Below are 26,585 nucleotides of genomic sequence, written 5' to 3' on the forward strand. Positions count from 1 at the left end.
TAATTGTACGTAAATATTCCTCAAAGCATCACTATCGACAACATTTTCAAACTTTTCTTTCTTTTATCCCTCTTCTCAGATTAAAGCCGGGATTTTATAGATTTTCTTTCTGTTAGTAGGCTTTATGTTAAGAGGAAAATTGTCCAGCTCTTAAATGTTCATTCATTGCATCATATGTGTAAGGAATGTGTAGATATTTTTATTGACAAATGTCTTAATGTGATGATACATTGTTTTTAAATGAGGAAAAAAGGCAAATCCAACCGTAAGATTTCAGGCAGGTATGCTAAAGCTAAAGAAGTAATGCATAAATGAAAGGTCAAGCCATTTCACACCTTGTTTATATGTCTAATTTCAGTCTTTGAATAATAAACTTTTAAATAATTCTTCAATCATTTATCCAGAATTGCTTTAGCAACTTCGAAGTCAATATCTCAATACCACTTTCTTTCTAGACGTAATTTATTTATCCATTTCCGTATATACATTTCCATTGATATTTGAATTTAGCGCGATTTGTTCAGGTCAAGTCACTAGGAGCGCCACCGTCGAATTGTCTCCCATTTTAGCAAGGCGAAATCCGTGAGTGTCGTGTATTGTCTCTACTGTATTTGGTAAGACCCATTAATACATGCAATCACCTCGATTCACAGTTTAAACCTTTCCAATGCCATGTAAAAACTATTTCCGAAATGTATCCAACAAGGTGCATTTACAATGTTCAAATAATGCACGTGGATAAATCACTGACAAACATAACCTCACGCAACGAAAGAAAAAAAACAATTACACAATTCAAAGACGAGGATAAATTATGCCGGTTCCCCTGTGCAAATGCATTATTTTTTGGATATCTGTACTGTTTGCATTTTTAGATGCTTTGTACCGGAATGGAAAGTGCCCGACGCCCTTAAAACATTGTAGCTTATCGAACTTTTCTATGACGAGGGGACAAAGTTTCTCGCTTCCATGTGCATTGCAATTGCAACGCACTACAATGACCCCCTTCCCCGACCCTTTTAAGATTCCCCGGCTGGCACCTTCTCCTTTAAAATCATAAGACCGTTTGGGCTCGCATTAAAATAAAGCAATGCAGTTTCATCGGCAATGACAGTATTGTTCGGTGTCTACGAATTTATTATATGAGCCACGCTTTTTCGTCAACTGTCGGCATCGCCAGTGTTCGCACATTCCGTTTTCCCGCACACTGCCTGTTACGTGATATTACGGCGTTCCTTAAAGATTGAATACAAAAGAATTCCGATTTCATTCAACTTGGCAATCACGAAGCGCACCGTAGACACACCGAAGTGAGTGTAAGTGCGGAAAGCTACCCCTCCACGTTCCAGAACACTCGTTCTATTATGACGCGGATAAATTTCGAGTTGAAATTACTCTGTAACATACTATTGTTTTAAAATGTAAAGGCAGTTTCGAATAAAAAGTCTGAATTTCGGTAATGGGGCCGACATTGTACTTCGAATTACGAATTATCCGTATTTTGAATTAAACAATTTAAATAGCATGCAAATCTGTATCTCATGGTTCCGGGAACGAGAGCTTCTTCGAATTACGTGGGATTTTGAATTAACCGATCTCGAATTATTGAGGTTCTACTGTATTTTCAAATCTAGAAATTTTATAAATGGGGCTATTTTTGAAATTTATGATAGGTCTAATCGGTTCTCCCTGTTTATGTAATTTTGGCAGTGCTCTCACAGTCGGGAGTCTAGGGTTCATATTTATTAATGTTTGCACATCATGTTCATTAAACAAGAAAGCTGTTCTTTTTAATAATTTTAAGATCCCTCTGAATACGTGATGTCGGGTCTATTTTGCTTGAAGTTATTAACCGCCTTGTTGGCGCCTCAAAGCGATTGTAAACCTTGTACTAACGAGTGTAAGCTTGACAGTTATCTGCAGTTCTCACATGGAAACTTGTGCGACAAATTTTGTCAAAATCCTATGAAGCACTGCATGTCGAGCTATGAGCTCAACATTAACGGAAGTGAATGCAGAATGACAGTATCTTAAACTGTACACGAGTTATGTCAGGTAGACTTCTTAGCTGAATAACCCGTATAATTTGTTAAGATGTAATCCTACCTGGTTGCCTTACAATTGTTGTTAGACCCTGCGATTCAGACCGGGCCGGAGGTGTTCAGTGACGACTCTCTTCAATGATGATACGAGTTTTTAAGTGCTGGATCATCACAGCAGTATTTCTGCCAACGTATTTTACTTCTTTTGAATACTCAACGCAGTGGGCTGTACTATGCGACATCTCTTAAAAATAACATCCACGACTTAAGTTGCGTTTCAGACATAGTCTTCAAGTTGTCGCGTACAATTCGACACAGTTCACGTTCCACCCTCATATCGAAGTACCTACCTACCTAATTATGACGCTCAACGAGCTCGATAGCTGCAGTCGCTCAAGTGTGGGCAGTATCCAGCATTCAGGAGATAGTAGGTTTGAACCCCACTGCCTGCAGCCCTGAAAATGGTTTTCCGTGGTTTCCCATTTTCACACCAGGCAAATGCTGGGGCTGTACTTTAAGACCACGGCCGCTTCCTTCCCACTCCTAGCCCTTTCCTGTCCCATCGTCGCCATAAGACCTGTGTCTGTGCGACGTAAAAAAAAAAAAAAAAAAAAGACGAATAACACAACATTCAGCTCCGACTACCAGCAGGCTTAAGACACGCTGCTCGCCACACATTGTGGGGACAATGGTTTCAAAATTTCTTGTGGGAAATAATGCCTGCACTAGTCTAGAAAAATCCCAAGACCTTGTCTCAGACTGCCTATCACTAATAGTGGGCACTAATCATAGACAAGCCAGAACCATGGTGTCGCTCGTATGGTGCTACTAATCACAGGTACTGTAAAAGCCAGCAACCTCCTTTGCTACCGATTACAAACCTATTTGGTACGTAACATAGCGATACTACGCTCAAGTAAAATAGACCCAAGGTGTTCCTGCATGGTGGTACTAATCACAAGGAGTTTCTTGTCAAAATCCTATGAAAGCACTGCATGTCGAGCTACGAGCTCCTTAACATTAACAAAAGTGAACACAGAATGCCAGCATCTTAAACTGTTCACGAGTTATGTCAGGTGGACTTCTCAGCTGAATAACCCGTACCGTATAATTTGTCAATAATTGTTAGGATGTAATCCTACCTGGATTTCGAGAGCGTTGTCCCCACGACGTGTGGCGAGCAGCGTGACTTAAGCCTGCTGGTAGTCTGAGCTGAATGTTGTTTTTCGTGTTTTTTTCCTTTATGTCGCACCGACACAGATAGGTCTTATGGCGACGATGGGATAGGAACGAGTTGGAAGCAGCTGTGGCCTTAAGGCACAGCCCCAGCATTAACCTGGTGTGAAAGTGGGAAACCATGGAAAGTCATTTTCAGGGCTGCCAACAGTGTCATTTGAACGCACTATCTCCCGGATGCAAGCTCATAGCCATGCACCCCTAACTGCACGGCCAACTTGCCCGGTTTTGTAACACAAGACAAGTTTTATGAAGACTGGTTGACTGTATGAGCAGCCTGCAAAAGTAAAGCCATTATGCTGCCTTCGTAACTACAAATTTCAACTATACTTCCCTTCCATCTTTATAACAGACAAAAAATCTAAAGAAAAAGGAAATAAAGCTCATAGGTTTTAAAGGAATTAGCTTTATTATGTACCAATCAGTATGGCATCACAATATTCAGTACTACATCGAAACAGTTACTTTTAAAAATACAAACATACACTGCAATCAAAAATACAAAATTAACATTAAGGGAACTCTACACTAAACCTTGGATATATAAGCAGTTCAGATCACTTCAGGTTGAAATACAGGAGAGTTGGCAGCAATTGCACAAACTAGGATGGAAGTGATGTAACCACCAAAAGATACTATTTATCACCATAGGTAACAACTAATCAGTCTGTTTCAATACTGATAATGAAGTTGAGATTCTCTTCATGGTATTTCACCCAGGAAGGAACCTAGTCAGCTGCTGATAATCTTATGTCCATTAGCACACCACAGATGTCCAGCACACAAGACGACATTTATTAGAAGCTTAATTGTGTTCCAATTATAATACAAGGCTGGAAAACCGAAGTGAGAAAAGTGATGCGAGTAAACTTAAGATTGTTTGGACAAGTAAATAGTATGGAAGAGGAATGAACACCTAAACAGAAATGAAGTAGAAACAAAGGGAGACTGCACAGTTCATGCAATCTTTACAGAAGGGAACTTCTGCCTAATCTTAATTCCTCGCACAAATATTATATTTACCAAAATACTTAAATTTTGGAATTCTTATCAAATTAACTTCAATGCTACAGACATTTGGTGTGATAATGGAAACTTGCTGTAATGTGTAAACATTCCCAAATCCTGGCTGAACGAACATGTAGCTCAGCACATACATAGCATATACGATATGAAATAAGCAGAGGAATACATTACTTGCATTCCTTCTCAGTCTTGAAATTGTATAAGGGACATTATTAAACAGCACAACCATCATTTCCATCATACGTATGAAAAATTCTATGCAACCACTGCTTGTCACAAGACACACTCAGCTGCTTTTTTCTCCCCTCCCACTAAAAACAGGGTACAGAACTGATTTACTTTAACATTTCTAAAAAATGAAATTGGAACAATCCTGTTGAATCTTTGTAGCAGAATAAATGCTTTTAAGTCAATATGACAAAATGTTTATATACAAAAAAAGTTATTTTTCAACATTTGTAGAGAGTTCATTGTAAGATCAGTCTTATATTTTCAGGAACAAATGCAAAAATAAATAGCAATGTTCTAATCTGCAATCAAATACTAACCAAATATTTACATTTTATGACATTTCTAATTCACTTACTTGAAAACTACCCAGTTCACACACAAAATATTTTAATATTGACATAGCAGTAACTGGCTTAAAGTAGAGAATAAAGGAATCATCCAACAGCCATTCGGCTTTTAATCAAGTTACATGATCTGGAAACTTAATTGTAACGAAGACATTATTCCAGCATCATTTTATGCTTACAGAAATCACCAGGTTGACAAATATAAACCTGGATATAGGACAAACAGCCGCACCACATTCCATTATCAGCAAGATACTTTCCAATCCCTCTAATGACCACGGAAGCCAGGACCATTTGTTATTACATTTCCTAAGTGTGGATGACTGGAATAATTCGTTCATTGAGACCAGGTAAAGGCACAGGTTGCTAGAAATAGAAAAAAAAAAGTCAGTTGGAAAGTAGTGCAAATACAAAATAAAACAAGACACAAAACATGACCAATGTTTGTCTTGAAATATTCGTATTTTATAAGGAGAATGCCCTAAAACAAATTTTCAGTTGAAGTGCATGCAAACATTTTCTCAGCATACAAGTGTACAATACTTCAGGTAGTATCATTAAGCCATGTACAAGACAAGTTAACTTAATAATGAAAAAGATTTCAAAGAAGCATATTATTAAAAACACCCTCCACAAAATTAAGGAACCCCATTCCACTATAAACGAAATTGAAGAAAATCTCAAAATTTAAGAATGAAAGGCAGTCTGAGGAGACTCGTGAATGATCACATAATATGCAACATCCTCCAATAGGTGGAAAAGAAAAAATAAAGTTCTATGCAAGGGGAAATTTCTCATCCCAATCTCATCTAGAGAAGCAACGTGCTAGTGCTATGAGACATCACTGGATACCATATATTCCCAGAAGAAAAATTTGAATTCTGGAGTTCAAGCACACTCCATGTAGTTAATCTGGTAATTTGCTAACTCAAACCATCTCAGTGTAAAACCGAATGATAGATATAATATGCATGCTTGGTCTCGTGGGAGCGCACGAGACAAATGTTACCGTTTGAAATATTCCTGAATATACTTGACACCATGAAGTTTGAGCATGTGTGGCAATTTTCTTAAGTTTAAACTTTACCTGTAACACATTTATACAAGCGATTTGAATGAATTACTGCATATAAAAAACCCACCCACGTTTGATATCGATAAGCAAAACACTTAAAAAAAAAAAATTATTGATCTGCATAGGAAAAAAAAAAACATCTACAATTTACCAATAACCTCTAGACGAATGACAAGATATCTACCATATCATGATAAATTCGACTCTTCAAACCTTCTTAAGAACAGCCGATTACTATCACCTCACTCTTTAGAAGTTACCAAGTGTTTGGAGTGTCTGGGCAACTTTAAGTACCTTGAGGTGCGCTTTGACATACATTTTAGATCCTCCAGGGACAACTTTTGGTTGTACTTTGATAGAGTTCATCCACGTCAATGCCAGCCGTACTTGGCTGTTTTGCATCAGTTTTCCAAACCTCACTCTCCAAGAAATCAAAGCTACTGATTTAAATTTGCAATTAAGGTCTGATTACAATAGTCGAATGCAACTTAAAACCGTCAGGGCCAGAAGAGGAGAGTTGACTAAAAGATGCCAGATAAAAGCAACTGGCAGAAGAGGCAACAATGTTTGATCCAGCCAGGGGCCCATGGCTGCCCACCCACCCTCAAAATGTGAGGGTCCCTAGGTCACCTCTTAAGACAGTTGGGGATATAGTTAGTATTTTAGTGCTATGCACTGGGGTTCTCAAGCCTATGACCTGACATGTCTTCAAAAACTGCTTTGCATGTTTCTGGAATACTCTTGGGAACCAAGATGAAATAGCAGCAGAGAACTTTAAAATCTTCATAGTTCCTTCTAGTGGCTAAGAAATGGAGTAATCCTCTTTCAATTAGAGTTAACTTGTTTTAAGAGTTAAAGTTTCTGCATCTATTCCCAGGTAATTGAGGCCTCTGGCCCCAAAGACTTGACCTAATGCCATTTTGTTGAAATGGAAACCAATCAAGTTGTATAGAATTAGTATGAAAAATTCAAGTACCGCTGCATTTAATAGGATTTTCAGGAATTCACAGTGAAAAAGCGACTTCTGAAAACGCATGTTCAGACGTCTGTCATACTAGGGACCTCTATCAAAACATCTACATAAACATAACAGTACTTGTCTTGTATACATCATAAGTAACGCTTTTGTTGCCTCTTACTTGACACGTTTACTTCTTATCGATCTCCATTAAGCACAACCTACAACGTCAACCATGTGTGTGTGTGACAAAATACTATTTCAACACACCACTAGGAGCGCTCTATGTAAAGAAACAGAGTTGAAGAAACTAGGCCATAATGTGATAAAGAGGATCTATCAAGAATGATCAACATTCATTAAAATGAATTTTGGTAACAGCAAGTGCAGATTATAGACAAGAACATTTACATTTATTTATGTACTTATTTATTTTCATACCTATCGACTACAGAAGTTCACACAAATTTGTAAGTATTGACTTCTAAATATAGAATACTGAGCCCAATTGGCTCATAGCATTGTCTTTAGAATAATATAAATTTAATATGGTATCTAAGGGAATGAATACAGTTACATTACAGGCCGGATGTGTGGCGCCATTTCGCTTGCCCTGGTTCAAAGATAAGTTCCACGTGTCAGGGTCATTGGATGATGAAATGGGAAGTACTGGAATATTCCATGAGATGTGTGTGACCAAGGTCACAAATTTTAAGTTGGCAACACTTTCAGGCAGCGAATAGCAGCATAGCAAGTTTTGGAATGATGGGGGTAATTTAAAGATGGATGCTGTCTAAATGACCTTTAAAAATAATTAAATCCACCAAGGGATGCTGTAAAAACAATATTTAACTATTTTGAGAATAATAATTAAAGACGGCATATTTGTAACAACTTATTGGAATAAATAATTGCAGGCATATGTGACGGGACGTTACATCATTGTTGATAGGGTTCCCCGAGCTCCTTATCTAGGATCCGGCGTGCCTGAAGAGGACGCGGGCCGCTAAGAAGACTCACTCTGCTACGGAAATTTGAACGGGTCGGACGCATCGTATACGTGGTTCATGAGGAACCCTAATCTGGAGCATTCTGTAGTCCGCTAGTTGGTAGTCGATAGCATACTACGGGTAAAATAGCCTACGTTGTTACTTCAATAACGACCAAAATCTGGTAAACTCAAGAAAGTGATTTTTACGATATTAACCGAAAATAGGATCGGAGCGAGGTCGATGCGAGGACGCTTTCCAGTGCCACGTGAAACTCGCGGAACAGAGCAGAGATAAAGTGTTTACTACAATTGTGAATAATTGTTTTGTGTGTTAGAATAATTTAATTATATCTGTGTTTTTTTTCATATGTGTTTTAGTGTATTCAGAAGTGAAGTTGTGTAAAGTCATTTAAGTTACAAATGAAGACCATGGTGATGAAGAATGGTATTAGTTCAGGTATTCAGGCCGTTAGAATGATGGCTTAAGCACATCATGGGGCCGACCTGAAACCATGAGGCCGTGGAGCTGAGTATGGAGCGTCGCCGAGTCGATAAGTACCCTGATTCATTATATCTGGCATGTGCATGATTAGCTGTTAATGTGTAAATAAATTAATGCATGATTATTCGTTTATTTTCTTTTTAGTACTGTGGCAAGGATAGGTAGATTTTTAGGTAATTTATACTGATGCCTAGGGGGAAGAAATCTTGTGATATTACAGCGTGTGTTGAAATGGTCTTCGCGAGTGAGGAAATAATGTGTGTAAATAATGATCTTCTGTTACGTGTGTGAAATAATGAGTTTTCTTAGTGCGCGATCTTCTAATAAATATTAACGTGCGTGTGTGTGTAAATATTTAACGTAAGTTAGGAGGCATCAGTAAAATATTAGTCAGAGGGAGTAGATAGTTTAATTGGCATGTCGCATGATAAGTTCGTCAAGAAAATTTTCACTGACCCAAGATTCGAACCCGGGATTTTGGAAAATATGTCATCAGTAAGTAACGTGTACCGTTAATCAATGAGTAAAATTTGTGCTGTAAGGAATAAATGTCATCCTAAAATTTATCCGAGAGGTAGTTAGCTAGTGTTGAAGTAGGGGCCTCTAAGACACAAAATGCCAACCGCAAGAGTCGAACCAATGATTGTGTAGCGCCACATGTGTGTAAATGCCGGCATAATGATACTCTTGTTCCTGATAATGGAGTGAGAAATGTAGAATGATACGTGCAATATGAAATGAATAAAATATATTGAGAGTGTTATATATAATTAGTAACTGTTCGCACAGACGTACGATATTGTGGAGGAACATATGGCTTCATTTAGAGTAGAGAGAGAGAGAATTTATGTGGGTGCGGACAGCTTAAAATGCTGTGCTAACGAAATGAGTTGGGGTGTGAGATAAGGCTACAGACCGGGTCGGCGCGTTGTGTATTAGAGGGAGCCTTGAAATGTTGGTAGGGTCTTATAAGTAACAAAATATCGCATTCATCCGTAAGAAAAATTCAGTTTGTGGAACTCAGGACAGCACAATTAGATTAAATAATGATAGCTAGACTTCGTGACAGATCATTGCGGCGAGTGTAGTGATAGGTCACTGTAATGATGCCATGTTGAGGATCGGAGTTCGTTGCCCGGCCGAGTCAGTGGATAAGGATTTCCCCTGTGACTATATGATTGAATTATGTTGTGTTTGTTATATTATATGTTCTTCAGTGTATGAGCAATGTAAATTCTGTTTTGCAGTTGCAATATTTTTTTTTGATGTTGAATTCAGTTCATGTGGTTGTATGTACTTGCGACAATGAGGTTCTGACCCTTGTCTGTAAAATCAGTGTAGGTTAAGGTGCATTTATCATTGTAGTGTAGGTCTTGCTGCAGGGTAGGATATGTTTTTATGTTGATAAACAGCTAATTAAGCATATGCGAGATATTTTTAATTTAGATGAATCGGTGAATTAACTTAATTTAGTTATGTCAGGGTTACTATCGATTTCGTGCGTACGTTCCATATTATCGGCATTCATATGAGTGGAGGATGGTATTGAGAAAGAATAAGTAAATAGTTTCGGACTCAAATAATAATAGGGATTGTTTTATATAAATTTTTGTGATGAATAATTTTATGATATATCAAAATTTTGATTAATTTAACAAATATTACAAACTTAACTGGATAAAATTTTGATTTTAGAGGTAACAAATTCTACTGATGTGATGGTCATGAATTTAGTGAAAATCAAATGAATTTAATTAATTCAAAGGACAAGTTCATGGATTACGCGGCGGATGTTGTGCTTAATGAATTTACATAACCTCATGCATTTTTAAATGGAAGGCTATAATCAAGTAGATAATTTGGTGATTAGTAATTGCAATTACAAGGTTTATAGTAGTGATGTAATGTGAAGGTCGAGAGAGAGAGTAATTGAATTTGTTTACTCAGAGAATAAATGAAGAAGTCTGGTTGTATAGTAATATTTCAAAGGTCACTCTGACGAATTCACGAAAATACGATGGTAAATTATTATAATGATTATTTGTTTTATTTATTGAAAATTTGAAATATGGTGATAACCAAATGTGAGCAGAATGGAATTGAGTTAAATTTTGAGGCCTTAGAGTAGAGTTGGTAAATAAGATAAAAGGAAATAGTAATCAAATTTGAATAATGTCATTTGGAAGAAGATTTAGAATTTTTGAGTCATGATGTTAATATTTATTGTCGGAGTTGACCAAGGGTTATAAACAATATTTGGTCCGAAGAGTTTATTTGATTGTACAGAAATGTTTGCTTTGCCAAAGTTTAGCTTTTTAATAAATTTGTATTTCGTAAAGGTTCTCATTCAGATTTTATTTAATTATTATTGTTTTTCTTCTCTTTTTATCCTTCCTGTGTAATTAATTTAAGATCAGTTTTATAATATTCGAAGAGGTTTCTGTGGGTAGTACCCAGTCAGCGACCCTGTGATGTCTCAAGCCGGTGCCACATTTCAAAGGCAGGAAGGGTAGAGGGTTGAATACTTGGCAAGTTTACTGTACCGTTTTACTCTGAATTGGATCAGACTACTTGAGTTGGACATACTTGCAGTATTTTACATTAGCATTACTAAATGAGGTGAAATGCGAAGACATCCAATGATACAAGGCGGTGAAAAATGCATGGTTCAGAGCAAACATTGAACTTCAAACAAGAGGTATTCCAAATGGATATTAGCAGCTGCCAATTTGAGTCGTGCATGTTAACTATCTGGGATTCATGAATTTGGAGAAATACGGTTCATCGTGCCCAGCCTTACAATTTGGTTGTAAAGCAGGTACGATTCTTAGTACATGAACTGTCTTGTGACGAGGGAAGGGAGGTCTCTTCCATCCGTACTGGAACACACGATGGCAACCTCATCCTTTTGCACAAGTCCAGGAGAATATGTACACTATTCTGTGTGTAGGAATTTATTATACAAGGCACACTTCGTTAATTCAGCATCACCACGGTTCACACATGCTGCTTCGCCATATCAACTCCTTCCTTGCAACTATGAAGGCACCATTTTGAACACTAAGTCTAGTCCCATCTTGGGCACGAATTTATTTGCGAAAGGGATATCATTGGTTTGAACATGCCGAAACAACTTTTCCACGTCCTTGCAAATGTGGTTTGCACTCTGCATTTCTTGAGCTTCCCCCCACCCCACCCCACCCCCCCACTTTGCTACAAAGAAAGAAAATTCTGGATTTCAAGACAAATTGCTAAAATTACTTAGGTTAATAAAAGTACAAGATTACCTTAACTGGAGCTGTAATTGTCAGAATTCCGTCAGAAGACAGGGCTGAAGAGACTCCGTCAAGATCAATATCATCCCTCAGCTTGTATAGACGCTGAAACTGACGTGCTATATAGCCGTGGTCATCTTTACGTTCCTCGTGTTTTCCTTCTACTACAATCACATCATCTACTACTTTCACATTAAGTTCATCAGGACGGAACTGTTGCACATCCAAATTTACCTGAAAAAAAAAAAAAAAAAAAAAAAAAAAAAAATTAGTAAGACAATGTTCTTCGACAATTCTCCAATTCACAATTTCTAATTAAGCACGAGGCAGGAAAGAAACTACACTATCACAATTCTCTCCTATACCCCAAGAATAGGGTGGGCCGAAAAAACTAATTATTTTTTCCAAACTTTAATTATTTTTTCCAAGTCTCTAATACCGCGGAAAAGTTGCGAATTGGGGAAAATAGAAAGTAAAAAGAAAATAGGTTCATTTCTTCTGGTTGCGCATGTGCTCTGAATTTGCCGAAATTTAGAAGGAAAAAAAAAAAAAAAAAAAAAAAAAATGTATATTTTTACAATAATCTTCTACTTTTCTTAACTTGTCAATATTTAAATAATAGCTCTAGTCGACTCTTACTCGAACCGATAATGATTTAGAAAAATAATGGTTCAAGTCGGTTAAGGTCTTCCGCTTGTGCAACAGCCGTCAAAAATCTAACAAAGTCTCGCGTTCGTAACTCACTCGGGTCAAAGACCCTGATGCTCTGCTCACCCACCATTCCGTGCCATTGTGTCAGTCTGCACTTATCCTTTGTGTTTGATGTGTGTAATTCGCTCTTTCAGTTACTATTGTGACATTTGCATCTACTGTATTTCCATGTTTGTTTTGTGTTAGGACATTTTTGTGTAACTTGTTGACTTAACGGTGGTATACTATGGCTGTACCTCAGAAACTCATCACAAGACAGGTATTTGATTGCCCTATATTTGCTGCACCTAAAGACATTAAATGAGCTTCCTACTGGTGAGGACGTGATTCGGTGTTTTTCACAGGAGAGATACCACTCAGCGCTTAAAGTTAAGAGTCAGTTTTTCACACGTTGCCAGTACAGTAGCTAAAAAAAAAAAAAAAAAAAAAAAAGCATCAGAAAGCATCCATCCCAACAGTTACAGATAAGAGAACTGTGGAAATTATAAAAGAGTTGCATGATAAATATTACAACATTCGAAAATCATATACTCTGAATAAGAATAAAGATTCGTTTAAGTAGAAAATTGAAGAGTTTGAGCAAAAATGCTAATCGCTTATTTGACGTAGCAGCATGCAAATGCCCCATTGTTAATTGCATTTGCAACAGAACCCCTGATTTTATGTAAATGCGATATAACCGTCAACTGTGTGCAAAACCAAACAAAATAGGCTACCTGCTATTGAGCTAAGATTTGTTTACTTATTACAAGCACACGGAATAGGAAACATTGGAGGGTTGGACATGTCCGAAACAAAGAAACGTATTAAATCACTGGAAAGGAGATCACGTGACAACCATTTAACTCTGGATGATGAATCTGAATCTCATCTGAAACCCTCGTGCTCATATTCAAATGTAAATATTGTTGAAACTGAACTTCGTCGCTATTGCTTCCTTTACTAGAAGGATAACTTTAGATTGATGAAAAGTCTTTAGGTGCAGTAAATATAGAGCAATCCAATACCTGCCTTGTGATGAATTTCTGAGGTACAGCCACAGTAAACCACCGTTAAGTTACAAAAAAATGCCATAACACAAAAACATCGAAATACAGTAGATGCAAATACCACAATAGTAACTGGAAGAGCAAATGAAATACACAACATGAGGGCTAAGTGCAGACTGACAACAATGGTACGGCGTAGTGGTGAAAGCGGTAGGTGGGCTGAGCGTTAGAGTCTTCGGCCCAAGCGAGTTATGACAAGCTCGAGAATTTTAGATTTTTGACGGCTGTTGCGCGAGTGGAAGACCTTAACAGATTTGAACCATTATGTTTTCTAAATCATTTGTTTAATTATTGACAAGTTAAAAAATATACATTTTCCGAATTTTAGCAAACTTTAGAGCATGTGCACGACCGGAAGAAATGAACCTTTTGTTCCTTTTTTTACCCCGCTTTGTTCTCCCCAATTCGCAACTTTTCCGCGGTATTACGACTTGGAAATAAGAATGAGTTCTTTCGGCCCACCCTACCCAAGATGTTGAAGTGCTAAGGACACAAAAACATTTAGCTAATGCAGTGACAGCCTAAGGACCCAAAATTGGAGTTGTCTAGCCTCTGCCAGTGTGGCGTCTGTAGCATGTCGAGTGTTCACGTACTAAGTATGGGTCTGAGTTGTCGCGACAATAGGTCATTCAGGCTACAGAAATGCTTACCATCATTGAAGATACAGAGTATATTAGAAACTGATTCATGTGTAAAAAAAAAAAAAAAAAAACACATAGGCACATCTCTGCCAAAAAGTGAAGCATCTCAACCTCAAAAGTTCGTGCAAATTATGCAGGCAGCAATTATTATTATAATAAACTCAAACAGAAAAAGGGAGGGGGGAGGGGAAATTGACTCCTGTCGAGAAGAAAGCAATATACAAATGTTGTGCAGTTTTGTAAGCAAGAGATAAAAGTAATTATACCTCCTCAAAAAGCAATTTTAAGGGCAGCACATATGGTCAAGTAAAAAAAAAAAAACTGTAAGAAATATTTTGAAAGACACTGAAAAGGCAGAGCAAACCGGCAAAAAGGTTACAACACTTTTTTAAAATTTTATTTCCACCTATTCAATACTAAATAAAATTTTAAATATTTTCCTATATGGTTCATATTTGTGGGTTACTGTAGTCACGTCCTAGTTCGTGAACCATGGGCAACGGCTGAGTGGCCTAGTAAGTGGTCCTGAGAGTTGGGATACCAGTTGCTATGGAATGGGAGTGGGCATCTCGGACATATTCTGAGTCGTGGCCCTCCTTGTGCTCAGGCGGCTAGGACTATACAATTCACCGGTGGTCCATAACCCGTTAGAGGAGAGATCCTCACTTGGACTATGTGCAAGTAGGGCAGCATCCTGCTTCATGAATTTACCGAGCTCAGAACACTTTAAGCAAGCCTCGGACCTATGGGAGTAATGGAGTCCCACTCCCACTTGACAGGCGAGGGACTCCTTGGAAACAACTTGGCGAACAAAATGGAATTCGATGGGGAGCTATCAATATTAATGGGGCTTATGGAAGAAAGAAGGTAGAACTGGATGAGTCAGCAAAGAGGATGCATCTGGATGTGCTAGGAGTAAGTGATATTCGGGAAAGGGGAGATAATGAGGAAGAGATAGGAGATTATAAAGTGTACTTGACGGGTGTTAGAAAGGGAAGGGCAGAGTCTGGGGTAGGGCTCTATCAGGAATACCATTGCACGCAACATAGTTTCTGTTAGGCACGTAAATGAGCGAATGATGAGGGTAGATTTGTCAGTGGGAGGAATTAGGACAAGAATTGTGTCCGTGTATTCACCATGTGAGGGTGCAGATGAGGATGAAATTGACAAGTTTTATGAAGCATTGAGTGACATCGTGGTCAGGGTCAACAGCAAGGATAGAATAGTGCTAATGGGCGTTTTCAATGCGAGAGTTGGGAATAAAACTGAAGGATACAAAAGGGTGATTGGTAAATGTGGGGAAGATATGGAAGCTAATGGGAATGGGAAACATTTGGACTTCTGTGCTAGTATGGGTTTAGCTGTCACGAATACATTCTTCAAGCATAAGGCTATTCACCGCTACACATGGGAGGCTAGGGGTACCAGATCCATAATAGACTATATCTTAACAGACTTTGAATTCAGGAAATCTTAGGAATGTACACGTTTTTCGGGGATTTTTCGAAGATACAGACCACTATTTGATCTGTAGTGAACTAAGTATCTCTAGGCCTAGGGTAGAGAAAGTGAAATCTGTCTGCAAACGAATAAGGGTAGAAAATCTCCAGGATGAGGAAATTAGAAGTACATGGATATGATTAGTGAGAAGTTTCGAACAGTAGACAGTAAGCAGATTCAGGATATAGAAAGCGAATGGGTGGCATACAGGGATGCTGTCGAAACAGCAAGGGAATGCCTAGGAACAACTGTGTGTAAAGACGGGAAAATGCGAACATCTTGGTGGAATGATGAAGTGAGAGCAGCCTGTAAACGTAAAAAGAAAAATATCAGAAATGGCTCCAAACAAGGGCCGAGGCAGACAGGGATTGGTACGTAGATGAAAGAAACAGAGCGAAACAAATAGTTGTTGAATCCAAAAAGAAGTCAAGGGAAGATTTTGGTAATAACCTGGAAAGGCTAGGTCAGGCAGCAGGAAAACCTTTCTGGACAGTAATAAAGAATCTTAGGAAAGGAGGAAAAAAGGAAATGAACAGTGTTTTGAGTAATTCAGGTGAACTCATAATAGATCCCAGGGAATCACTGGAGAGGTGGAGGGAATATTTTCAACATCATCTCAATGTAAAAGGAAATCATCATGGTGGTGTGGCGAACAGCCAAGCTCATGGGGAGGAGGAAAATGATGTTTGTGAAATTATGCTTGAAGTGGAAAGGATAGTAAATAAACTCCATTGTCATAAGGCAGAAGGAATAGATGAAATTAGACCTGAAATTGTGAAGTATTGCGGGAAGGCAGGAATGAAATGGCTTCATAGAGTAGTAAAATTAGCGTGGAGTGTTGGTAAGGTACCTTCAGATTGGACAAAAGCAGTAATTGCACCTATTTATGCACGGGAACAGGAAGGATTCCAACAACTATCGAGGTAAATCATTGATTAGTATACCAGGCAAAGTATTCACTAGCATCTTGGGAGGGAGGGTGCAATCAGTCGTTGAGAGGAAGTTGGATGAAAACCAGTGTGGTTTCAGACCACAGAGAGGCTGTCAGTATCAGATGATCAGTATGCGCCAGGTAATTGAAAAATGCTACGAGAGGAATAGGCAGTTGTGTTTATGTTTCGTAGATCTAGAGAAAGCATATGAGAGGGTACCGAGGGAAAAGATGTTCGCTATACTGGGGGGGGGACTATGAAGTTAAAAGGTAGATTATTAAAAGCAATCAAAAGGCATTTATGTTGACAATTGGGCTTCAGTGAGAATTGATGGTAGAATGAGTTCTTGGTTCAGGGTACTTACAGGAGTTAGACAAGGCTGTAATCTTTCACCTTTGCTGTTTGTAGTTTACATGGATCATCTGCTGAAAGGTATAAAAGGCAGGGAGGGATTCAGTTAGGTGGAAATGTAGTAAGCAGTTTGGCCTATGCTGACGACTTGGTCTTAATGGCAGACTGTGCCGAAAGCCTGCAGTCTAATATCTTGGAACTTGAAAACAGGTGCAATGAGTATGGTATGAAAATTAGCCTCTTGAAGACTAAACTGATGTCAGTAGGTAAGAAATTCAACACAATTGAATGTCAGAATGGTGATACAAAGCTAGAACAGGTTGATAACTTCAAATATTTAGGTTGTATATTTTCCTAGGATGGTAATATCGTAAGCGAGATTGAATAAGGGTGTAGTAAAGCTAATGCAGTGAGCTCGCAGTTGCGATCAGCAGTATTCTGTAAGAAGGAAGTCAGCTCCCAGACGAAACTATCTTTACATCGATCTGTTTTCAGACCAACTTTGCTTTACGGGAGCGAAAGCTGGGTGGACTCAGCATATCTTATTCATAAGTTAGAAGTAACAGACATGAAGATAGCAAGAATGATTGCCGGTACAAAAAGTTGGGAACAATGGCAGGAGGGAACTCGGAATGAGGAGATAAAGGCTAATTTAGGAATGAACTCTAAGGATGAAACTGTACGCATAAACCGGCTTCGGTGGTGGGGTCATGCGAGGCGAATGGAGGATAGGTTACCTAGGAGAATAATGGACCCTGTTATGGAGGGTAAGAGAAGTAGAGGGAGACCAAGACGATGATGGTTAGACTGTTTCTAACGATTTAAAGATAAGAGTTATAGAACTAAATGAGGCCACAACACTAGTTGCAAATCGAGGATTGTGGAGACATTTAGTAAATTCTCAGAGGCTTGCTGACTGAACGCTGAAAGGCATAACAGTCTAACGAAAATGTATGTACGTATGTTTTACGAAACTTTCAATATGGACAAAAAATGATTTTCATCACTTGTAATAGGTTACAACAGCACGGAAAAAAAAGCCTGAAATAAAAGCGATTTCTATGACTGATAGATATCGTATTTGTAGAAAATTCGAGTATTATGAAGAACAACAAAAAAATTCCAACACTGCCGAAACTGCTTGTATTTGCGAAACATGAAAAAGTTTAAGGGAGGAATGGAAACTTTCCTGAAAATTGGAAAAGAAATGGGGTTTTATTTCCGGAAGTGTAATAAATCAACGAACTATCATCGTGGAAAGGTTCCACATTGTTGCTAGACGTGCGAACTACTTACGAGCTACAAGAAATAACTCAAAAGGGCCGAAATAAACCAGTAGTGTACATGGATGAAACTGTTCATACACACTACACTGTAAAAAAAAAAAAAAAAAAAAAAAAAAAAAAATGTTGGCAACATGAAGACGTTGCAGGGGAATCACAGTCCAAGACAAAGAGCTATTGTCCATTCAGGAGGGAAAATGGGTTTCATTGAGGAAGCAGATTTAATTTATGACTAAATCCAAATCACAAAGATTAGCAAGATGAAATGAATAGCTGCAAATTATCAGAAATGGGTAGAAGATAAACTTATTCGAAATATTCCACCCGAGAGCATAGTTATCGATAACGCGCCGTATCGTACTGTGCAAGTAAATAAAACCCCCACCAATGCAGCTTGTAAGGTTGAAATAGTAGACTGGTTTACTCAGCATAACATATATTGTGATCCCACTTAGAGACGAGATGAACTTTTGAATAACACGTAATAAGCCAAAACCGGCATATCGAGTTGATACAATGTAAGAACAAACGTGTACCGTCTTAAGGCTCCCTTCATACCATTGTGACCTTAATCCGATTGAACTTATTTGGAATTTGTTAAAACAAAAGATTGCTGCTAAAAATGTATTAGCTTAACAACCCTAAAAGGAACTGACCAACACTTCTTACGTGAAGTCACTCAAGAGGACAGGGCCAAAGCTTGAGAAAAACTACGAACAATTGAGGAATGTTATTGGTATAGGGATGGGTTAATGGAGGAAGCCATGAAAATACAAATTAAAAAGAGTGTCGTGACAACACTGAACAAAGTGATACGGATTCCGATACTGCACGTGAACCTGGTACGGACAATAGAGAGATCGACACAGCTGATTAAGAACCTGGTATCCATCCTTTTGTGTACAGGATTTTCATCGTCTAGTTCAATGCAAGTTTAAGCAGGTTAGTGGTATTGTTCTCATTGTACGACTACATGCGTTCCCCTCTTGCCATTCTCCCGTCCGCGACAGCCATACTGTGGCGAGGCGACGTAATGTATGCACAACAGCCCCGATCCATGTCTAGTGGTAACAATTCCTTGGTGGGGTAAGTTATTAACTATCTGTCCATTTAACCCAAGAACTGCAGACCATCTGTCGCACAGACGGAGCATCTCGTTTCTCAACTGCTATCGTCCGACAGACGGTTGGGAAAATCATTGTTTCGTCACCTTAAGACCTGTGTCTGCGAGACGTAACGCTACTAAAGAAAAAAAGAAAAACCAATAGCATTTGTTTGGAAGGCACTTCAAGTTACTACCGGTTAAGCAACATAGCCTCTGTTTATGTTGACGATAATGAAATTGGAAGACTTTAGAGATGGGAATTTGCCTTTCTTGTGTTCAGAAACGTAGGCTTTTGAGATATAAATCCGTTATGGTCTTTTTAGGTAGTTTTTGTTAGTTTTATTTTGCCTATAAATGCCTATTTCAAGGGTTTGTGCCTATTTGGAGTATAATTGCCTGTTTGATGCCTTTTGACTATTTTAAAGAAGGCAGTTCTTTCCTAATGCATTATATTGGGAGCTGGTGCTTAACAGAATTCTCATTTCTCAATGTCTGTTTACCCCACAAACAGAAATGAGATTTCTCGTAAGTGACCAAAAATAGTTCTCAGGAAATTTCCATCAGGAGAAACAAAGTACAATTTCACCTCAAAAGCCTTTAAACCCCCCCCGCCCCCCCCCCCCCCCACAACCTAAGACATATGTGAGAACCAGTCAACGTGGAACTATGTTGCACAAGCCATATGCCCTAGATCTCCCTCTTGATGCAAACGCGAACTGTTGTACATGTACGGTTTATCTTCAGAATGTGTTGTAATTTATTGTGAAGGAGATAAAAAGTGCATCTGCACAATACACAAAGAAAAATTGCCGAAGTCCTTCTGGCTGAACCAGTGGATCACAGGGGCTGTGGAAGAAGTCGGGGGAAGTTTTGATTGAATTTCTGGGAAAGTAGCCAGGGAGCTGCGAAGTGAAGTAGAAGAAACAACTTAACTAAAACCAGAATGAAGTGGCTTCATTGAAATTTTGTCCAATGAGAGATCTTTCTCTCAGAACAGAAACATTCTGCATGACATATGATTTGATTTCATTTCATCTGTCATCCATTAATCACTGCCCAAGAGGAGCGAGACAGGCTTTGGCAGCTGTGAAAAGTCTTATCCTCAATGCTGGATGGGGGCTCCATTCATTCCATTCCTGACCTGGTCGAATGACTGGAAATGGGCTGTGGATTTACCGTAAGCAAGAAGCACACAAACAGCATTGTTTTACTGAAGAGCGGAATTCCAACAACAACCCTCTCTGACAAGTTCATTTTCAGAGCTTTTTTTGTCGGGCCATAATAATGCATAGTGCAAAGTAAGCAACTGGTTAAGACCCATTTTTCTTGACAAGGCCAAAAGGAGATTCTCTCTTGAATCCTTTGAGAAAGATATAGTGGAACGATGAGCAATTACAAAATCAACGAAATTGGATTACCTGAAGAAAGTCTGTTGCTATGTCATTTCTGTGGTAAGTAAGGAGACCCAATGTAAATTGTTTGGTCACAGAAGTGTAGTTCTTTTAATGTTACAAGCAAAAGGAACATATTGTGTTAACCAAAACAATTTTGGAAACTTGTGTTTATTTGGGAGAAGACAAAATAGGAAAGTTGAATGCATTTCTCCTGGAAATGGTATGCTTAAATTTTTGTAGTTTCTTAATAGCTTATAGAATAAAAGGGTAGCCAACCAATACATTTAGGACCATTATCTGTCTGAAGTTTATTGCATGTTCAAAGGAACAAAGCCCAATTATGTACTCTCTGCACACTTTATCGATAGATTTGTGTATGGGTTTGAGGAGTAAGGAGGGAGCAATTCCAGTTCCAGTAGTACTGCCAACTGAATGGAAATGAAATCTGAATTGAATCGATAATATAATGGATCGATCGATATGAATTTTGCTAAACCTTTGTTATCTTAAGCCAACAACTGACACACACACACACACACACACACACACACACACTATAACATTTCTCGATGCAAATCTTATTCCTAGAGTGAATTCTATAGTCTGGCTTTGCTGTGTAAATAACAGTACTAGTATGTAAAAGTGTACATCAGATGTCTCACCGCGATGCACAAGCGATTCATAGTTTGTGTTTCAAAGGTTGCCAGTACAAATCCGGAAGATTGCCGAGGTTGACATTTACACATAGATGGTAAATTACAGCTCAGGGTGCATTACAGGATTTAAAAAATCTAGAAAATTTAAGAAAGTGGACTTTGTTCCTTTGAACAAAGATATCTTTCCACCTGTCTTCCTTTTTCTTTTTATTAAATGGAAATTCTTTCAGGCATATCTTACCTTGAAACCATTGCTGTCGTACTGAGAATCCAAAACACAGCATCTAGTGGCAAGTTTTCCACGTTTTTGTCTCAACACAGGTCTGTTACAGCCACAAAGAAGAGGACGCAGAAGTTCGTCTTGCAATAGAAATGGAACCAAAGCCATCTGGAAAGAAAGAAAAATGACCACACATATACATAAATGTATGCATGTGCAGTATGCACTGCTAAAAATGTGACAACCCCCTCTGTAATATGCATTTACTTCATTGCATCACAGACTAGTTTCGATTTGCACCAATAAAATCTCTGGAAAAGCAAATTCATCCCTTAGAAATTAATATACATGAAATTATTTATACATTTTCTATAACTTATAACAATTTTTCAGCGAGTCCCCAATATTTCATAATATTTCTTGTCAAGAATTTCAGCAATTTGTTTTAAAAGAGTTTGTGGTGCAGGTTGCTGTAGTCTTGTCCTAGTTTGTAAATCACATGCAACTGTTAAGGAGCGTCCCCTTATAAAAAAAAAAACCAACAACACATCGATAAGTGCTGCACAATCATAAGTTCAAAGCTTTTGTAAAGAAAAAAGTCAAAATAAGAAAACAATGCCAGAATATGTATCGGCTCACCGAGTTTGCCACAGTGAAGTTTTAATACACAACACTGGAAATAAACTCCTCGAATAAACTTACACCAGATTCTTAGAATGATTGCAAAATACTGTAGCTGAACAAAACCTTTACCGATACACATCGTTAGTGATTATGGACAGATACTCAAGAATGCCTTGTTCAAAATATTGCCATACTTTAAATAACAGTTTTTAATTTACTAGATAAGGTGCAAGAAGCAGTTAGGCACCAAAAAGGAAAATTTTATGCTGTATTCATTGACTTCAGTAAGGCCTTTGACTTGCTCAACAGATCAAAGTTAATGGGAAAATTAGACTGTATGATTGGAGCAAACAATGAACTTAAGATTGTAATAAATAACCTAGCCTAAAATAGTGTGAGAATAGGCGATGGGGTAACACACTCTTCCCCCATCACGGGGTGTTACAAGGAGACCCCATAAGCCCTACGCTTTTCAACGTAGCAACAGATAATCTATAGACAGCTTTATGCCTACGTAGATGACATGATAGGATCGAGAAACAGAAGACCTTCAGATCGTGGTAGATAGCTTACAGGAACGGGCTGAAACAAACGACTTCCAGGTTAACAAGGACAAGACTGTCTGTATGGTTTTCAGAAAAAGAGGAAGAATAGCAGCGACAGATAGAATCTCATATGCAGGGGTAGACTTTACAGTAAATAATTTCTGTTACCTCGGCATCACTCTACAAATGCCAGGATCTTCGTTCAAAATACATGTGAGGGAAAGATCAGCAGCGGGTACGATGCGCATTGGTATCACCCAAATATCACTATAAAATTTGTCACAAATGGAACATAATTGCTTTTACACATATCAAGCGAAAAATCTGCGGCAAATTAAGAAATACCGTCGTTATTTGAGAAACATGAAAACATACTTAAGGACTGGTTTATGTCTTACTCCGCTGCTGGTGCCGTCTTGTTACTTTCTTCAGGTCCAGGGCTAGCACCGTGGTGCTATGTCTGGATTCTCATTATCTTTGTTCATATGACTAGAGCGGCCAGTTCAAACAGCAAAATGGAGGTCAACAGAAAAATAGCATGATCCCTGGACCAATAAATATTTTTATTTCTGTTCAAACGAAAGTAGCTCGATCTCTGGACCAATAAATCACTAGTCCACTGAATTTTTCTTGTGTACATTGGCCATACCATATTGTCACCTATTAAATATTGCATATCGCGATACAATTCTTGAAATGATGTCATTGACAAGTGAAGCAATGGAACGAAAGCAAAGAACTTCAGTGAACACGGATATCACACACTAAATTGTTGAAAGTGTAAGACAAAAGACATACGTGTCACTGTGAGCGCAACACCAAATGTACTTGTAAAGTGGTAAAATACGTATACATAATATTCTCCAAAAATCAAATATTTCTTAATTTGCTGCAGATTTTTCACTTGATGTGTAAAAGCAATTATGTTCCATTTGTGACAAATTTTATAGTGATATTTGGGCAATACCAATGTGCACTATACCCATCAGCAGCAATAAGAGGAATTTACGATATACAAGACCCAACCAAAATATCAATAGGCTCGGCAATGAAACTTTTATGCAAAGATACTACCCATTCTGACATATGGCATAGATTTAATCTGGGACAAATTATCAACATCAGACCTAACTACCCTTGGGAAAGCTACCTTTCTGAAAAGAATATTAGGTATTTCTAAGACATCTCCATCTAGACTAGCTCACGAGTTAGCTCAGGAGCCTTTGCTTATCGAGGACCTTAGATATCTTCCTGTACCATCGACACCTCAAATGGGCCCAAATAAGAACACGTGCAGTGCTATCAACAGGCTGCCTGTACACGGATGTCATCATAAGCTTTGTGTAAAAATACGTGAACGATATCACTTCAATAAGTGCAGCAAAAGAGAAAAGACCTTACAGTAGAATCAATTTATATATGGCCATTGGCTGCAATGAAACTTTAATTATTATTATATTATTATTTCAATATACAGAACTTGTGATCTAGGAGTAGTATGCCTACCTTTTATCTGGAGGCTCTGGGTTTAATTTGCAGCCAGGTTAGATTATTTTATTTGGATCTGAGGGCTGGTTTAAGGTCCACTCTATTTACTCGAGAAAAACTGAGGCACTATCCGATTGAGAGACAGGTGGACACCAGTCTAGAAAGTGAAGAATAATGGCCAAAAGGTTCCGTTGAGCTTGTCATAGCAGTCTCTGGGTAACCCAAGGTACATCAGTGCTGTAGCATCATGGGATTTCAAATCTACAGTTAACACATTTCTTTGATTATTTATTATAGAAGTTCTTGCCAAATGTTTTTGGTTGTTTAACTTTGTATCTCCAAAGGGAGTACTAGTGCTACAACTGCTTTTGGTAATCTCTTTAGCAAAGATTGGATTGCAAGTCTATCTGTTCACTTTATATAGATCCCCCACTCCCGATCAAATTGCATAGGGCAATGTACAAACTGAAAATTGAGGATTTTTAAAATGGTATTTACACAAAAGGAAAGAATTGAAGTATACAACTGATGGGATACGCACAATTAGTGTGTTCTTAGAGCACTGAAATTTTTTTAAATTGTGAAAACTTTTCCAACATAGCGAGTGACCTTGAAATCTTTGCTAACCATTACAAAGCCTTCAAAGTAGGGGTGCATCTTAAATTTCCCAAATCACTAAAGGACTCCCAACTTCTGGCCAAATGGAATCATAATCCGGCCATTTTGATTTCGGAGACAAGCAACAGGCAGGCATAAGTACACATTGCGAGAGTAAAGTAATGGACTTTAATATTCTTCTTTGGAACATGGAAGGTGTAAGGTCGCATAAGTATCCGACACCTTCTGGAGTAAATTAAACAATCATTTTCACAGACTTTCTTAATGGAACCCATAGGTATAATGCTAATGTAGTTGGTCCGTTATTGGACATTATAAATTTTCCAGCGAAGTTGTTCCTGGTTGCCAGCTAAGTTGGGCTCATCAGTTGGTAAATAGCACGCCCACCAAGAAGACGCATGGCTAGTGCATACCGTGCACACCACTGCGTAGGCTACTTGGAGTCACCCACAGTGCCAATGCACTATGAGAGAGACTCTTTCAAAAATTGATGCCTGCCTGGCCATCAGATGATAAAGATGTTTATTCCCGTAGGGAACCTGAGACAGAGGGTGATTTTATATATATATATATATATATATATATATATATATATATATATATATGAAAACAAAGGTACAATAATACTTCCCTGAAGAATTCCCTTCTTAATTATTACAGGGTCAGATAAAGCTTTGCCTACTCTAATTCTCGAATTATCTATACAGATAAGTTACGAGATTGTGAGCAACTGCAAAATGACCTTTATGTTGCGAGATGGACAGTAGGCAATAATATGATAATAAACGGGGTTAAAAGTCAGGTTGCGAGTTTCACAAATTGGAAAAGTCCTCTCAGTTTTAATTACTGCGTTGATGGGTTGGAAGTTCCTTTTGGGGATCACTGCAAGTACCTAGGTGTTAATATAAGGAAACATGTTCATTGGGGTGATCACAAATATGATTGTTAATAAAGGGTGCAGATCTTTGCACATGGTCATGAGGGTATTTAGGGGTTGTAGTAAGTCTCTGGTAAGACCCCAACTAGAGTATGGTTTCAATGTATTGGGACCCTCGCCACGATTACTTTATTCAAGAACTGGAATAAATCCAAAGAAAACACCTCGATTTGTTCTGGGCGATTTCCGACAGAAAAGTAGAGTTACAAAAATGTTGTAAAGTATGGGCTGGGAAGACTTGGGAGAACTGAGACGAGCTGCGAGTAAAGATATGGCGTGGATTAACATCAATAGATGAATATGTTTTGAGTTATGTCTTTAAAAGTAGGAGGAAAGGTCACAATATGAAGATAAAACTGGATTTCAAAATGGGGCAAATATTCGTTTATAGGAAGGGGAGTTAAGGATTGGAATAACTTACCAAGGGAGATGTCATTTAAGAAAAGGCTAGGTAAACGACAGATAGGGAATCTGCTACCTAGGCGAATGCCCTAAATGCAGATCATTAGCGATTGATAAATTATAGTAATAATGATACGAAACACAACTCTTACCTTCGTTTCACTGGTTACTTCGATAAGCTAGGATTTTAGGCGAAAACACACTCAACATACACTGTAATAATCCAATCCAAGAATCCAGCGAAGCTGATGAATTCACGCACAGATCTCCAAGTAACTTAGGAACAAATATATCCTTTCCAGAAAACTCTCCCTCCGACTTCTTAATACAGACGTCCAGCGCGCGACTGGTCAGCGTTATCGACTGCAACCATTTATAGAGTCGAATCGAAACGTAAAGAACATTCTAGTAAGACCAATCTGATCCTAACCACTAGCAATATTCTA

General features: G+C 38.2%; 1 protein-coding gene across 2 annotated transcripts; it reads right to left on the minus strand.

Moving 5' to 3' along the window:
* Positions 1 to 4,604: 4,604 nt before the first annotated feature.
* On the minus strand, positions 4,605 to 26,585 carry LOC136856908 (protein lethal(2)essential for life). 2 transcript variants are annotated; one of them, XM_068225000.1, is made up of 4 exons: positions 26,352 to 26,585; positions 21,547 to 21,693; positions 11,696 to 11,917; positions 4,605 to 5,248 (listed from the first exon to the last, which is right to left on the minus strand). In XM_068225000.1, the coding sequence occupies exons 2-4, from the start codon at positions 21,691 to 21,693 to the stop codon at positions 5,192 to 5,194; spliced, it is 426 nt and encodes a 141-aa protein (XP_068081101.1). In that variant the 5' UTR covers positions 26,352 to 26,585; the 3' UTR covers positions 4,605 to 5,191. The 2 variants fall into 2 exon arrangements, with proteins under 2 accessions (XP_068081101.1, XP_066991245.1); XM_067135144.2 differs by having other exon boundaries at positions 26,292 to 26,582.

Source organism: Anabrus simplex, chromosome 1 (assembly GCF_040414725.1).
Source record: "Anabrus simplex isolate iqAnaSimp1 chromosome 1, ASM4041472v1, whole genome shotgun sequence".
Taxonomy (NCBI): Eukaryota; Metazoa; Arthropoda; class Insecta; order Orthoptera; family Tettigoniidae; genus Anabrus; species Anabrus simplex.

Bases quoted from the DNA above. Each gene is read 5' to 3' on its own strand.
- LOC136856908 (XM_068225000.1), bottom strand. From the start codon at position 21,693: ATGGCTTTGGTTCCATTTCTATTGCAAGACGAACTTCTGCGTCCTCTT. The intron at 11,918-21,546 runs GTAAGATATGCC...TTTTTTTTTCAG, and splicing joins ACGACAGCAATGGTTTCAAG to GTAAATTTGGATGTGCAACA. The intron at 5,249-11,695 runs GTAATCTTGTAC...TTCTATTTCTAG, and splicing joins CAATTACAGCTCCAGTTAAG to CAACCTGTGCCTTTACCTGG.